This window comes from Schistocerca gregaria, chromosome X, assembly GCF_023897955.1.
Source record: "Schistocerca gregaria isolate iqSchGreg1 chromosome X, iqSchGreg1.2, whole genome shotgun sequence".
In the NCBI taxonomy this organism is placed as follows: Eukaryota; Metazoa; Arthropoda; class Insecta; order Orthoptera; family Acrididae; genus Schistocerca; species Schistocerca gregaria.
Genome location: NC_064931.1, coordinates 97,705,747 through 97,723,075, shown reverse-complemented (window position 1 = coordinate 97,723,075; position 17,329 = coordinate 97,705,747). Strand labels below are relative to the sequence as shown.

At 46.7% G+C, this 17,329-nt stretch overlaps 1 protein-coding gene across 1 annotated transcript in view; it reads right to left on the bottom strand.

Moving 5' to 3' along the window:
* LOC126298003 (vesicle-fusing ATPase 1) overlaps window positions 1-17,329 on the bottom strand; it is an 88,978-nt gene that overhangs the window by 62,681 nt on the left and 8,968 nt on the right. The window contains exon 2 of the mRNA XM_049989321.1: window positions 5,795-5,883. Coding sequence (XP_049845278.1) covers window positions 5,795-5,883 — 89 coding nt within the window. The remainder of the gene's footprint in view (window positions 1-5,794; window positions 5,884-17,329) is intronic.

The following is a 17,329-nucleotide window of genomic DNA, read 5'->3' as shown; positions in this document are numbered from 1 at the left end:
ATTTCCGGCAAGCTGTGACTGTTTATTCTTCCCAGTTCAGGTGTTCATCCAAGATTATTCCAAGGTCTTTTACCGTTTTTTGGTATGGCAGTTGGGTACCATTGAGGAGTATTTGAGGGACTGTTTCGCGAAAGTACTGGCTGATTAACTTGGGATGAGATAAGTATGACCTGGGATTTCTTGGGGTTTAGTTTCAGACCTAGGTTCTGTGCCCATCGAGAAACAGAGCAAAGACCTGCGTTCATACTCACTACTGCGTCAGCAATGTTTTTGGGGCTTGCGCTTATGTACAGTTGGATGTTGTCGGCATAGAGATGGTAGTTGCAGGAGTGAATCACTGAAGAAATATCATTAATGTATAGTGAGAAGAGTAGTGGACCAATGACGGAGCCTTGGGGAACTCCAGAGCGCACGTTTTTCCATGATGACTTTTCCGACCCACAAATGACTTGTTGACTTCTGTTTTTGAGATAGTGTATTGCGCTGTTTGAGAAATTCAGCTGTTTCATTTTAATTAGTAATATATCAAAGTCAACTGTGTCAAAAGCCTTGCTAAAGTCAAGCAGTGTTAGGATAGTAGCTTCACGTCAGTCCATAGCATGTTTAATGTCATCAGTTACTTTGATTAATGTAGTTGCTGTACTATGGTGCTTTCGAAAGCCTGACTGATATTCGTCATGGATGTTATGAGTTTTGAGGTAATCTGTCAGCTGTTCATGGACGATATATTCTAGGGCTTTAGATATTGCAGGTAGTATGCTGATCGGCCTGTAGTCACCTGGCGACTTACGGTTGTCAGTCTTGGGTATAGGTTGAATTAAACTTTGCTTCTACTCAGTAGGATATGTACTACTGACAAGAGACAGGTTGCAGATGTCTGTGATAACTGGAATAATAGTGTCTATGACTTTCTTAATCATGCCAATGCTCACTCCATCATTTCCTACTGCCTCGGAAGAGATTCTCATAATTGCCTTGTGTACTGTGCCGGTAGTGACATGTTTTAGGAAAAATTTGTCTCTCGAGAGATTGATATCTTGGGACTGGTAATTTGTCACTGCGTGGCAGTTTACAGCTGTTGAGAAGAAATCGTTTAATTCTTCTGCAGACGCTTGATAAACAGCGTCGGATCTTCACTTCCCTATACCGAAACTGCGCAGCTTTTTCCACAATGTAGCAGGTTTTGATATGCCGGATACGACAGAGCAGGCATGTCTGGTTTTAGCATTCCTCACGCTTTGCTTGGTTCTGTTTCGGAGTTTCCTAGAAGCTTCGTACACCTCGGGAGTTGGGTTACGCTTTAAGGCCCTATGTGCAGCATCACGTTTATTCATTGACAGGCGTAATGCAGTGGTGAGCCACGGAGCGGGAGCTCTCTTTACCTTGACAGTGCGTTGAGGAGCATGTTTATCATACAGTACAATAATTTTGCGATATAATTGCCGAATTTTTCTGTGTAAAGTCGGTTCATTGCTTATATCATGCCAAGGGATGTCTGAGCAATCCTTTTGAAGAGCGTCATGGTTAACATTTTTTAAGTTTCTGTAGGTTAACAGGTGAGATTTTTCTTTGGTAGTATGCATTGAGTAATTTAAGAATATCACGTCATGAGCAGAGAGTCCCGAAGCGGATGTCTGACTGGCGCAGATTATTTTATCTGGTCGCTTTGTTGCTATTATATCTATGAGTGTGTGGCGTGTGATGAGTTGGGTCCAGCGGTGTTAAACTCATATCATTGGAGTGGAACAGTCACCTCAGTTTTTCGGCAGAGGGAGATTTTAACTGTAAGTCAATGTTTGTGTCGCCCATAATGATTATGTGTTCATACTGTGTCACGAGTGAGGACAGGGCAGACTGAAAGGAGGACATGGCACAGACGTTTGGAGGTTTATAGATTACTCCAATTAGCAGTTTCTGATTTGATGTATTTATTTCGAAAAACAAGAACTCTGCTTCTCCTTCGCCCTTTGCATCCGATGTGCATAGTACAGTAGGTGTCAGATCAGAGCGAACATAGGCACCCACACCACCCCCACATCATGTTTCGCGATCTGCCCTTAGGAGAGAGTAACCAGTGATTCGGATAGCGTCGGAAGAAATGTTTGGTTTCAACCAAGTTTCAGAGACGAGGATAATATGGAACAGCGATTGGCAGAAGAGGTCACAGAACTCGTCGAAGTGAGCCGTTAGCGACTGCACGTTCGCGTGGGCCACAAAGAGCCCACCGCCGGAACCGGACGTCCCATTGTGGCCGCCTGTAGGACCGAGCGCGCTCCGTTTACCTGCTGGCCGGAAGAGGGACAAAAGCTGGATTCCGCTGGGGAAGACATATTTACAGGTGTGTCCAAGGTCGTGACTGACTCAAGCGTCTGTGGACTAAAGGTGAAAAACAGGCTGGAAGTATCGGAGAAGGGAGCGAAAAGAAAGATGGAAAGTGGCAGTAGTGGTTATGAAAAAGATAATAGTAGTAGTAGTAGTAGTAGTAGTAGTAGTAGTGGTAGTGGCGAGGATGAAAATAACAGATATAGAAAGGCAGTTGTAAGGAGATTCCTGTTAATGGAGAATGTTAATTCCCATTTGACTGACAATATGAATATACATGAGCACTTATGATAGACAAAGAAACAATATCTATGTGAAACAATTGACTGATTTTAAATAGAGTACTTATGGTACTTATAGAAATAACAGAGCAATATTTAAGCTAAAAAATGAAAAGAAAGAATAAAAATTAACTTATATTAGACAGATTACAATATGAGACTGTGTCTCGCGAGATTTCGCTCAGTCTTTCAGTTCGAACATGTTTGTCACCGTTTTCCTCCCTCCTTCTGTCTTGACTACGATCCTGCCATCCTGGGTCCACACATTTTGAAGGCCGAACTGTGTGATCACAGCATTCAAAACTTTTAGTCTTTCGCGTGTCAGATCTTCCCTCAGGGTAACCCCACTCTTGGCGAGTTTTCTTTTCTGAGCAAACACTTCAGCTCTTTTCCGGTAAGACACAAATTTAATTATTATGGGCCTGGGTTTCATAGCACCTAGTATCCTGCGCCCAGCATGGTGGCTTCTGTCAATATCGGCCACGTCGATCTGCACGCGAAGTTTCTCACGCACGAGGCTAATGGCCAAGTCGTCGGTGTTTTCGCGATCGTTTTCAGCTACCCTGAACAAGCGCAAGCTGTTCCTTCGCTGATACTGCTCAATTTCATCAGTGGCAGCACAAAGTTTAGCTTCTAGGTCGGCGGCTTTTTTCTCTTGTGCGGCCAGGGACTTTCTAAGAGACTGTATTTCGGTGCTGTTGCGCCCGACAGACTCTTGCAGTTTGTCCATGACCGCGGCCGTCACAGAGCCCGTGATGGATTGGACGATTACGTCTAGCATGTCTTTGCTGTGCAGCGCTGCATTCACCTGAGACCGGATGAGCTCCCCGATGTCGGGAAGCGGGGCCTCACCTGCCGCCGGAGACCAGGCGCCCGCGCTGCCTGTGCCCCTGTAGCCTCGCCTGCTGCCGCTTACTCGTGCTCTTCCCATTTTTCACTCACTTATCACTTGTGGTAATCGATGGAAAACAATACACCACGGCAAGTAACACTTGTTTAGTCGGATGCACACGTTGTGGACTGCCGCACTTCTCTGTAACACCTTCAATGAGCGGAAAAACTCGCAAGCCGAAGAAACGCGCGTCACTCAGTGGCCGCCATCTTTGCCAATGTAATTTCTATAAATTTAACATCGAACAATGAGTAGTTTCTGTACCTATTATTGTGAGGATATATAAGGGCCTGATTTTTGGTCATGAGGCAACCAGTCCACGGCCGAGTTTCAGACGAGAAAACTGTGTTGGTTAAAACAACAACAATGCTTCAACTTAACTGTGGAATAAGTGTTAAACAATTAGGCCATGTGTAAAAACAGTGACAGTGTCTGCTCCATATGTACCTTTCTATTCTTCAAGAACTGTGAACTTTATGGTTATGTTTTTACTGCTCGTAGATGTTTAACAGTAAACTATTATAGCCGTATGTGGATAGTTCGCCTGCAAACTATTAATGAGGCTTATGGAAAGTTAAACAACAGTGCACTGGCCATATAAATGTGTATATGGGAGGTTGTGAGAAGTGAAAATGAAAGACAGCCAAACAACAGTGCACGTGTTGGCAACATTATATACAGTAATCAGTGTCCAAATTACAACACAATTTTTCAGCCAGTACATCAACAACAAACAAAGAAATAAAAGCAAGCAGAACCCCAACAAAGTGTTGAATAAAAGCAGAAATCCAAAGTGAGGCAGGGAAGGGGAAAGAATAGCAGAGTATGGTTAGAGGGAAGAGCATGCAGGGACTAGACTGCAGGAGGACAACGCTGCCAGGCAAAGCGTAGAGAGGCTGTAGAGGGAGGGGGAGGGAGGAACAGGGAGCACGACAGGAAAAAGAGCAGAGAAGGGGAAAATGCCACTGGTTGCATTGGCAGATTGTGGCATACAATGAGGATGAGGGAACATGAATTGGGAGTAGATGTGGGATAGAGGGGGTGGAGGACATCGGAGTAGGTCAAGGTAGGGATAATAACAGGAGCAGAGAATGTGTCTTAATGGTAACTCCCATCTGTGCAGTTCAGAAAAGCAGGTGGTGGAGGTAAGGATCCAAATAGCCCAGGCTGTGAAGCAGCCACTGAAATGAAGTATATTTTCCTATAGGGTGGTCCACTTTCCTCTTGACCACAGTTTGGCATACCAACATAAAAAGCTGTACATTGACTGCAGCACAGATGGTATATGATATGGATGCTTTCACAGGTGATCTGGCCACTGAAAGAATGGGATAAGCCTGTGACGGAACTGGAATAGGAAGTGTTGCATGGGTGGATTGGGCTGGTCAGACTACCTGCCAAAGCAGCCATGTCATATTTGCTCTGCTACAATCACTGTACAGCTTTTTATATTGGTATGACTAACATCATCTGTCCACTAGGATTTACCAAGCATCTGTCCATCAGGATGAATGGCCACCTCAAAGCTGTGGCCATGAGTGAAATGGGCCACCCTGTGGCACAAAGTGCACCTCAACATACTGTGCTTGATTTCAACAGCTGCTTCACAGCCTGAGCCATCTGGATCCCCTCCTCCACCAACAGCTTTCCTTAACTGTAGAGACAAGAGTTATCCTTACAACACAATCTCTGCTCCCTGAATTATCCTGACCCAATCTATGGTAACCAAAGGTTCCCACACCCTCCTCCGAAGAATTTCCATCCTGTCCCACACATAACCTGATTCGCGACCTCTCGCCCTGACTGCATGCTGATCTCTGCCAATGCACCCTCCAGTCTTTTCCCCTTCTCTGTACCTCCCCTTCTCCACTCCCCACTCCTCCACCTCCCTCCCAACACTGTACCTGACAGCGCTGTCCTGCTGCCATCTAGTCACTGCTTGCTTTGCCAGACAGCCTCCTCCTCTCCCTCACCAGTACGTTGCTATCCTTCCCCTTCTCCGCCCCACTCTGGATTTCTGCTTCTGCTCAACATGTCAGTTACATTCTGTCCTGAATGGCTGGAGACAGCAGTCATGCGTACATGAGGTGTGCTTGACTGTGTGTTCTCTTTGAAGAAGGCTTTGGATGAAAGCTAATTGTGTAACAGTCTTTTCATGGTGCCTGTCAGCAACTCAGCTTATTTGTAATTTAATAATTTGACACTAGCTGCAAGGTAAACAATTCAAGAAAAATTTAGAGCAGTTTCTCATTCCATCTGGGTTAAGTTTATTAATATAGTATCTATATTTTTTACTTACTTTACATCATTGGGAAAATCCCCTTCATTCAAAATTGCACAATTTGTCAGCGTCAGTTCATCAGTCGGACAGCGGAAGACTTTCATACGCTGAAAGAATTACCATAATAGTCAAATGCAGTGAAACTAGAAAATCTTACCAAACAATATTTTCTAAGCCACACTAAAATTTTTGATCCCTTTTCATAAATAGATAAGAGAGAAAATTTTACTTTTTCTGTAAGAATCAATAAATGAGGAAGATATGGTGAAAGAGACAGGAGAATGATGCCAATAACTAAAGCAACAACTATGGAAATGTGGGTGAGAGAAGGTCATTAAATGTGTTCTACTCATTCTAATCTGAATCTGGTACCTGCTTCTTCCTGTTATAAAAAAGTTCAGCATACTTCTTTGACAGGCTTATGAATGAAAGGAGTGGTTAATGACATACTATGTACTTTCATCTAAGATGAATATTCTAATAAACTATTACTTTTTGCATAAAAACTTAAAATCTGTTTAACTTTTATTGTTTATTCACACTGAAGTAATGTGCGCATTAGCACTTTGTTGTCATCCACAAGAGTGCACTGTAAAAGATCAATACTGTGAACTTATTGATTTCAGTGTATGTCATGGTGATTGGCATACATGTCACAGTCTAATAAAGTTATACAACATTCGTGGTTGTGTTGTGTATCCAAGTGACAACACAAGTGGTGGCAAGGATGCGATTGTTCTCCACATGGTCTTCAGTCTCTGGTCAGTCCTTTGTTGCATCTACATTGTCTGACGGTGCTACTGATGAGTTTTCATGCTGGATGGTTGATCAGCAAGGGGTTCTTCCTGCTGCATTGCAGCATCTCAGCGAACAGCAGGTGGTGTTCGCCACAGCACAACACAATCAAACCAAGGTATTGCACATGCCTGTCTGTTTTGGCCAGTTCAGGACCGCCTTCGATCTACATTACCTGCTGTGTCACCCCTTGATCCTCCTGTTTTGCCTGTAGCTATCCCGCTCATTTATCTCCCACCGTTTCTGGCTTACGATGAGTCTGTTGTAGAATAAGAAGCCTACAAAAAACAGTTGAGGCATAATTTTCATGCGTTTGGATTGTCCATTACCATATGCTGTGCTTTCTTTTTGTCTTGGTTATTGCCTTGTATGTATCAGCTACCTTACCAACTGACCCCCTGCAGAATTCATCTTTATTCTCTTTTCATAAGATGTGTGACCTTCTTCCAAAATACTACTCTAAATGGACGCACATAATTGCTGCTCAAGTTGAGTTCTATCAGCGTCGCAAGAAACTGGAACATTCCTAAAAGACTTGGGTAATTGAGCTTCATAGTTTAAGTCGTCCTCGTCAATTTGTCATTGATGTCTGGTTGAGACCAGATTGTGAGGTTTCTGAGCAGGCCCTTCAATGTGACAACCCTTCCCTCTCTGACGTTCTGACTATTCCACAATCGTTTGAGGGGGGCCTTGCTCCCAAAGTAGGTACTTGGGAGCAACAGAAGGATATTTTCCCCTTCCACCAAGGGGCAGATGTATTCTGGAGGCCCAGAGGGCACACTGTTTGCAGCACAGAGTATGGTATGACTGGTACTTGGGATGGTGATGGTAATGTAGCTGCAGCATAAGTGGACGTCAACCGAACAGGGTGTAATTGTTCAAATTTACTTTTAGCCTCCTGTTGAGTCAACTGGTCCAGGGTCTTATACTTCATGATTTTCCACTGTTTTTGGAGTACTGTGCAGTCTGGCAAGCAGACTGCTCTCCGCAGTTGATGCAAGTGGGAGGAGGTGCACAGGGAGTATCTGGATGGAGTGGACATCCACAGTCTCAACATGTGGTGATGGAAGTGCAGTGGGAAGACATGTGCCAGAATTTCCAGCACTTAAAGCACCGCATAGGGGGAGGGACATATGGTTTTAACATTACAGCGATAAACCATCACCTTCACCTTTTCAGGCAATGAATCACCCTCACAGGCTAAGATGAAGGCGCTGGCAGCAACCCTGTTGTCTTTGGGTCTCCTGTAAACGCACTAGATGAGATGAACACCCCGCCATTCTAGACTGGTGCAGAACTTGTCAGACTGCAAGACGAGGTTACAATGGAAAAGAATCCCCTGGGCCATGTTGAGGCTTCTATGGGGAGAGACGGAAACAGAAATATCACTGAGCCGGTCACAAGCAAGTAACACCCAGGACTGGGCTGGGGCTGCTGTCTGAATCAAGACCACACCGCTTCTCATCTTTGTCAGCACTGTCACTTCCCTAACTTATCCTCAAGCTGTTAAACAAAAAACTAAGGCTTCATATGTAGAAAGGAGTCCCCGTCCATTCTTCTACAGATTAAATACCGAGGCAAATTTGGCTCTCTTCTTTCTGTAGCCCTACATTCCTCCCACGGTGTAGCGAGGGAGGGAAACAATTTACAGTCATATCTGTCAGCATTGTACTCTACCTTGCCGATCTTAGTGACTGCTGGTGCTGTACGGTCACCAGCAAGAGAGGACTTAGTCCACTTCATTATGGGTCATCTGCCCTGATGCCACCCACTCCAATCAGGGGCTCTCCCCATGGGCGCCACCCACCCACAGCAAAGGGCACCTGTTTTGTTCTTTGTTTTGTTTTGCTTTAGGGTGCAAGAACAGCTACAGTCAATATGCGCCCAAGTCAAAACTATAGAACACAGACAGGAGTTAAACGACTATACGTCAGTCCCTATGGACAGAATAGGAGACAGCTAAAAACAGGCAACGTGGAAAAGAGGCTAAAAATCATCATACAGAAATTGAGGTCCAAAACTAAAAATTAAATGGCCTTCAACATATTGCTTCGGCAGATAAAAAGCAAAATTTGGTCGACAAACCGTGCACCATTCGCTAAAACGGCTGCTAAATTAGATGGCAAACCTAAGCTGAAACAAACTTAAGAAAAGGGCATTCCAGTAGGAAGTGGTGGACAGTTAAAATTTGGGCGCAGTGTGTACCAAGTGGTGGGGTAGAGCCACTTAGCAAATGACGATGGCTAAAAAGGCAGTGCCCAATACACAGTCGAGTTAAAATAATCTCCTCCTGACAGGAGTTCCAAGAAGAGGTTGTCTAAAGTGCTGGGAGAGGCTTAATAAGCTGCAGCCTTGGCACGAGCGTCAGCAGCCTCGTTATGTGGCAGACTGACATGACCAGGGACCCACAGAAATGTGACAATGGCTCCACAAAAAGTGAGTGAGTGACAGTTTGCCTGGACCCACTGCACTAAGGGATGAGCAGTCCATAGCACACAGACTTTGGAGGGCACTGAGTGAGTCTGAGCAGAGAACACAATTGGAAAGGCTGTGTTGGTGGATGTACTCCATGGCCTGATACAAGGTGAAGAGCTCAGCTGTAAATACTGAGGCGTGTGCTGGAAGCCGGTATCAAAAGACACAGGTGCCAATGACGAAGGCACACCCGACTGCATGGTCAGTCCGAGAGCCATCAGCGTAGACAGAGGTACTATCACAAAGTTCCATGCAAAGGTCGTGAAACTGGAGACAATAGATCAAGGCTGGAGTAGTGTGCTAAGGAAGTGAATGAAGGCCAAGGTTAAAATGGGCTGCTTCACGAAGCCAAGGTGATAAAGGGTTCACATCCACTGCGAAAGTTGCAGGTAGTCTAAAGTTAAGCCACTGTAGCAAGTGGCAATGGGGGTTTAAAAGGTAACATAGCAGAGGAACGAGCCCAATACTGACGGTCAAAGGAACCATCAAAGGAGGAGGCATAGGACGGGTGACCACTCATGGCAGACAAACGGCATGCATACCTGCTGAGGAGGAAGTCAGGGCTGTAGGACAATGGTAGTTCAGCAGCTTCAGCATACAGACTCTCAACTGGGCTAGTGTAAAAGGCACCCATAGGCAAACGGATGCCAGGACGGTGGATAGTGTTGACGGGTAGAGGACTGGCGTGCAGACGCATAAACAAGGCACCCATAGTCAAATTTCGAATGGGCAACAGACCAGGACAAATGGAGGAGGGTGGTTCAATCGGCACCCCAGAAAGTGCCACTGAGGACACTTAAGACATTGAGGGACCAAATTCAGCAGGCTGCCAGGTAAGACACATGGGAGAACCAAGAGTTTCCTACAGAGCATGAGCCCCAGGAATTTAGTAGTTTCAACGAAAAGAAGGGCAAGAGGTAGAGATGGTGGAGAAACCATTTGCGACGCCAGACGGTTTTGTCAGGGGAAAAGTGAAAGCCATTGTCGATACTCCAGGAGTAAAGACGATCAAGACAGTGCTGAAGATGCCGCTCAGTGAGACAGGTCCGTGGAGAGCTGCAATAAATGACAAAATCGTCAACAAAAAGAGAGCCAGAGGTGCCCAGTGGGAGACAGGCCATGTTAGGGTTAATGGTAATAGCAAAGAGGGTGACACTCAGGACAGAACTCTGAGGCACACCGTTTTCCAGGACAAAAAGGTGTCTGACAAGGCAGAACCCACACGCACCTTGAAAACTCAATCATGTAGAAATGCCTGATGGAAAAAGGGCAGGCGGCCACGGAAGCCCCACGTATTGGTTGGTTTGTGGGGGTTAAAGGGACCAGACTGCTACGGTCATTGGTCCCTTTTTCCAAATACTAAAAACACCCACAGAGAATAAAAACGATCAACAGACGATAAGACAGACGACACAGAACAAGAGAAACGTAGACGAAGACCAGACAAGATGAACTAAAATCACACAGAGTGTGACGGTGGTTGGCCGACCATACAAACAAAAAGGGAAAAGCCAACCACCGAGAAACACATGAAAAATCAGACAAATCTTAGGCCATAGGCCAGAATCAACACAAAAACACACACACTTACATTAAGCGATAAAATCCCCCTGCCCGAATAAAACGCAGAACTATGTCCGCTATGGAAGAGTCATCAGATTAAAGCGCAGAGAGTGTATCAGGCACAGCAAAAGTCTGCCTGAGCACAGTTAAAAGGGCGCACTCCAACAGAATATGGACCACCGTCAAGGACGCCCCACAATGACAAAGAGGGGGATCCTCACGACATAGTAAATAACTGTGTGAGTCGGTTGTGGCCAATGCGGAGCCGACAAAGGACGACTGATTCCCTGCGGTTGGCTCGCATGGATGACCGCCACACAGTAGTCGTCTCCTTGATACGGCGGAGTTAGTTTGGCACGGGCAGGTTGCGCCAATCAGTGTCCCATAAATCGAAAACTTTGCGACGTAATAGTGCCCGCAAATCAGTCGCCGGGAGGCCAAATGTCCAGAGATGGTGCACTAGTGGCCTCTTTCGCCAAGCGGTCAACAGTTTCATTTCCGGGTATCCCTACATGGCCCGGCGTACAAACAAAGACCACAGATCTGCCGCAACGGGCAAGAGTATGCAGGGACTCCTGGATAGCCATCACCAGACGAGAACGAGGGAAACACTGGTCGAGAGCTCGTAAACCACTCAGGGAATCGCTACAGATAACGAAGGACTCACCTGAGCAGGAGCGGATATACTCTAGGGCACGAAAGATGGTGACCAGCTCAGCAGCGTAAACACTGCAGCCAGCCGGCAACGAACGTTGCTCAGAATGGTCCCCTAGAGTTAGTGCATAACCGACACGACCAGCAACCATCGAACCGTCGGTATAGACAATGCCAGAGCCCTGATACGTGGCCAGGATGGAATAAAAGCGGCGTCGCAAGGCCATCGGAGGGACTGAGTCCTTCGGGCCCTGTGCCAAGTTGAGACGAAAAGCCCCATGTGTAAAGAGTACAGAGGATACCAGTTCTCCAGCAGGTGTCGTAGGCCTTATCCAAATCGAAAAATACGGCCACAGTGTGGGTTTTCTGCAGAAAGCCATTCATGACATGGGTGGACAAAGTAACGAGATGGTCAACTGCAGAACTCCGTGCTCGAAATCCACACTGTGCATTCATCAGTAAATTGCGAGACTCTAGCTACCATACCAGCCGGGCATGAATCATATGTTCCATCACCTTGCAAATACAACTGGTAAGAGATGGGGCAGTAGCTATAAGGAAGGTTATTGTCCTTGCCAGGCTTAGATATGTGTATGACTGTGGCTTCACACCAGCGTCCAGGAAATGTGCCCTCTGGCGAGATGCGGTTGTACGTATTAAGCAGAAAGTGCCCACAAGAAAAAGGTACTGCAACATCTGAATGTGGATGGCATCCAGCCCTGGGGCAGAAGATTGGGTTGAACTGAGAGCATGATCGAGTTCCCTCATAGTAAAGGTGGAATTGTAGCACTCACAATTCAGAGAAGAGAAGGGTATCACCCAAGCTGCCTCCTCTCCTTTCCGTTGGAGGTAGGCAGGGTGATAGTGCAAAGGCTTCGAAACTTCCACAAAATGGTGGACCAAGGTGTTGGAGATAGGAATAGGGTCCACAATAACATTGTCTGCTACTGTCAGGCCGGAAATTTGGGAATGGATCTTGGTCCCAGAGAGCTGTCGGAGGTCGACCCACAAGACAGAGGAAGGGATGGAATTGTTTAAAGAACTAGTGAATAAAGGCCACCTAGATCGTTGGCTATCCTGAAAGATGCAGTGACACTTTCCACACATGTTTATAATGAATGCAGTTTACCATTGCAGGTTGATGGTTAAAACTGTGAAGAGCACGTCTCCGTACACGAATTTCATCGCAGCATGCCTGTCTACCAAGGGACTGGAACACAACGTGATAAAGAGGAAGTACAAGGAATGGAATGTTCTGCAGCAGTGAAGATAACATTGGTGATATAACCAACCTGGTCATCACAACTGGGGAAATATTGTTCTCCAAAGGTCACCAGGGAGGAATGAAGCTGCCAGTCAGCCTTAGTAAGCTGCCATTCGGGCATGCAAGCGGATGGGATAGGAGTCAACAAACGGAGAGCACATGGGAAATGGTCGCTCAAGTAGGTGTCAGAAAGAACAGGCCATTCAAGATGATGGGCAAGGTGGGCAGTGCAAAAGAAGAGGTCCAAGTGGGAATAGGTGTGCAAGGAGTTGGCAAGGAAAGTGGGTGCTCCAGTGTTAAGGAAGAAGTAGTTAAGTTGGTTAAGAAGGTCTGCAAAGAGGGCACCTCTCTGACAGGTCCTGTGAGAGCCCCAGAGGTGATGGTGCACATTAAAGCCACCAAGTAGCACAAGCAGGGGAGCTAGCTGTCCAATATGCTGAAGGAAGTCTGTCCTGTTGACATTGAAGGACGGAAGTACATAAATGGTATAGAGGGTGAAAGTCAGGCTGGGAAGAAAAAGGTGAACTGCAACAGCTTGAAGACGGGTAGTCAGGGAAATGGGCTGACTATGAAGGTCATCCCGTATGAGCAGCATGAAGTCCCCATGAGACGGAAAGCCGATCTCAGGGGGAAGGTCAAAATGAAGCAGTAAGTAATGCAAAAACTCAAAGCGGTTATAAGGGCACACTTTCATTTCCTGTAGGCAGAGTACAAGGGGATGCTATGATGCTAAAAGCAGCTGTAAATCCTCTTTGTGGAACCAAAGGCTGCGAACGATCCATTTGAGGACAGTCATGAGGAGGAAGAGATGGAGGTGTGTCAACTCGGCAGACATCAAGTGATAGCCGGTGTAGAGTCGCTACTACAGGGCACAGGAGCAGGAGGATCCTGCTCCATTGGGTCCGCAGAAGCATCAACTTGCTTGTGCAGTTGGTCCGAGGAGTCCAATCCTGAAAAACAGTTGACAGTGTGCACCAGTGAGACACAGGTCGGCCGGGCTAAGGTACCACGTGGCGCCACTATGAAACAGGATCGTCGACTTGGGGAAGCAAAAGACCGTTTGCCTTTCGCGGACTTCAAGCCCTTCTGGTTAGAGGAAGACTCTAGTGTTGTTTGGCTGGAGGGATGGAGGAAGTTTTCATGGGAGTACTCCTCCTGTCCTTTCCTGGCTACTGGTTGTGTAGTCAGTGGCTTCGCCACTTGAGGCGAGAGTTTAACGGTATGTTGCACAGCGGGACATGGGGATGGTGATGCTACCTTGACACTGGGCAATTTCACAACCTCCAAGTTGAATTTCAAGTCACATGTCTGCGCGGCCATGTCCTTCATGGGGCATGGGGTAATAAGAACAGAACTGTAGGTGCCAGATGGGAGAACACAGAGTTTGCGACTAGCTAGTAACTTGCGATTTACTGGGTAAGGCACTTTTAACTTTACCTGAACCTCTTGAACAGCCCAGTCATCTAGATACATAGGACAATCCCGAGAGACGGCAGCATGGCCACCATTGCAGTTTATACAGCGGGCAGAAGGAGGCGGACAATTGCCCTTGTGTGCATCCCTGCCACAGGTTACACACTTGGCTCGATGTCGACAAGATGATTTAGTGTAGTTAAAATGATGACACTGGTAACAGCGCATCGGGTTTGGAATGTACCGCCTGACTGTGATAATTTTATAGCCTGGTTTGAGCTTTGACGGCAGCACCACCCTATCAAAGGTGAGGAAAAGACTGTTGGTGGGCACTAAGGAGGAATCCACCTTTTTCATTACATGACTGACAGCAATGACACCCTGATCACAGAGGTAAGACTGTATTTCAGCCTCAGTTAGGCCAGCAAGCAGTCTGGTGTAAAGGTGTCTTACCGTCCACAGCTGAGAGCAGTGGGGACAGAGTGGGGGAGGATCGCCGCTTAAAAGATGTCTATGGCTAAAAAGACAGTGCCCTATCCAAAGTCTAGTTAAAATAACCTCCTCCCGACGACGCGTTCGGGAGGAAGAGGTCCAAGTACAGGGAAGAGCTTTCACGTCCCGCAATTTATTATGGGGAAGTGTCGACCAATGTGCATGCCATAAAAGAACAACACGACGACATAAAACACTCCGTAGATCGGCGAAGGGAATCGCGCAAACAGCTGGCCGAGGAAGAGCGACTGCAGCCTTGGCTTCTATATCGGCCGCCTCATTTCCACAGATACCAACGTGTCCTGGGATCCAGAGGAACACCACCGAGACGCCCCCCAAGTGGAGCAAGTGGAGGCAGTCCTGAATCCGATGGACCAGAGGGTGGACAGGGTAGAGAGCTTGGAGACTGAGGAGAGACATCAGCAGTGTGATCCCTGTGTTGTCAGGGGGCCACCAAATGGGTACATGATGGCCCCATCACGAAGGTCTGGCTACCATACTGGGTTCAGAGAAATCCAATACTGTCATGGGGGCAAAAGAGGGCAGGAGACAATGGAAGACGATGAAATACCCCGGAAAGTGTCCTCGCCCAAATAGTTGAATTGCAGGTGGAGATGCAAAGCCATGACATGAGGTTTAGGAGATCGAATCTAAGGGCACTATGGATACTCATGCACCACATAAGGTGTCCTTCCCCATATAGCCAGCACTTCTGTAGAATATGTGTAAAGTGGCAGGTCAAACCATACCATGGGACCTGAACTTATAGGGCTGAAGAGTGAGAGACTCCTTTTAGTCACCTCTTATGATAGGCACGGATACCTCAGGCCTATTCTAACCCCCAGACCCACAGGGGGACAAGCCATGGAGGTTGATGCTATGTCTACCTGACCACAGGCGACAGTGGAGGAAGTTGCAGTTTTGAACATTCTGAACATAGTCACTGTAGGCATGAAGCAATTGTAAACTCAGTTGTGAGTAGTCATTGTGGAAGGGGGGGACTCGCTTCCAGGGAAAAGGACATGGTAGATGGGATGTTCAGAGAAGCTACCAACACATTTAGCTTAATTCTGCAGCTGTTGTTGGTGCCCGACAGGTAATGGACAGGCTCGAGCCTTGACCAGTGGGCTGTTCAGGACTAATTCTGAAGGCTCCTGTTGCAAATCAGATCCCACCATGATCAATGGGGTGCATTATCCGCAATGCTGAAGGTGATGCTGAACCTTATGCAAGACTCCCATTATGGGGGACAAATGGGACAGGATCAGGGCTTTGTAGAGTAGTGAAAGGATAGAGTGATCTGCACCCCAGCTACTGTTACTGAGGCAGCAGATACTATCAAGGTATCGCCAGTACTTTCGCTTAAGTTGGTGAAGATGGGAAAGCTACATCAGCTGGGAATCAAAGACCAGTCTCAAAAAGTAGTGTGTCCCAACTAAAAGAAGTAATTGATCATCTAGGTAAAGCTCTGGGAGTAGGTGGGCAGTACAATGGCAACAGAAGTGAATGACACTGGTCTTTGTGGCCGAAAACTGAAAGCCATGTGTGCCTTTTGTATGGCACCCTGTAGGCAACACTCAGCAGCACCCATACTAGAGGAGCAACAATAAAAGCAAAAATCATCAGCATTCAAGGAGCACAATACCGAAGACCACACAGCCGCTGCCAGACCATTGATAGCCACCAGAAAGAGGGGGACACTCAGTACAGAGCCCTGTGGGACCCCATCCCCATTATTTTGGATATGGGGGGGGGGGGGGGGGGGGGGGGAGGTGCTGAGTGAACCACCCACTTGAACGCAGAAAGCATAGTGCGACAAAGTTCTTGACAAAAACTGGGAGGGTGTTCTGGGGACCCCACTCATGTAAGGATGTAGTGATGTCATGTCATGTCCTGTCCTAATTCATACATCCGTCGAAAAAGACAGTGATGAGGTGCTGATGATGTGCAAAGACCATCCTGATGGTGGATTCCAGATGAACCAAATTACCAGCAGTGGAGCAGTCTTTGTGAAAACCACCCTAAGATGCAGTCCAAAGATTCCAAGACTCAAGGAGCCAGCATAGCCACTTGCTCATCATGCATTTAAGCAACTTACAGATGACACTGGTAAAGCTGACTGGGTGATAACTGCCGATCTCTATGAGGTTCTTACCTGGTTTCAGTACCAGGACTATCACACTTTCTTGCCACTGAGAGGGGAATGCACCCTCATTCCAGATCCAATTAAAGAGGGCAAGGAAGTGATGGTGACAATCCACTGACAGATGTTTCAGCATTTGGTTGTGGATACATCTGGCCTTGGGTCCTCCTCAGGCCAATGGGCTATGAGGCTGGAAAGTTCCCCTTCATTGAATGGAACATTATATGGCTCCAGGTGGCAGGCAGTAAACGATAAGTGCATTCGCACCATTTGCTGTTTTATGAGCCAGAAAGCAGAGTGGTAGTTCTCAGATACAGATCTGTGTGCGCATTGCTCAGCAAAATGTTCAGTGACAGCATCTGAATCAGTATAAACAGCATCATTTAAGAAAATACTTGGTATGCCTGCAGGGAACTGGAAGCCACAAAGGTGTCCAGTCTTTGTCCATACCTGCCATAGAGAGGTACATGATCCAATGGTGGAAACATAATGTTCCAAGGATTCTTGCTTTCATTGTTTTGTGAGGTAATGGACACAGGCATGGAGCTGTTTAAAGGTAATGAGGTGCTCCAGCGAAGGGTGGCACTTATGGCATTAGACAACCCACCTAAGATTTCTAATGCCTGCACCGACCTCTGGGGTTGATGAGGGTACCATCTTCCAAAGGAGGGGCAGAGATCCCATGGAAAACAGAATGGTTTGGTTGGGTTAAAAAAAAAAAAATAGAAATAGGCAGCTGTTGTATACTGAACAG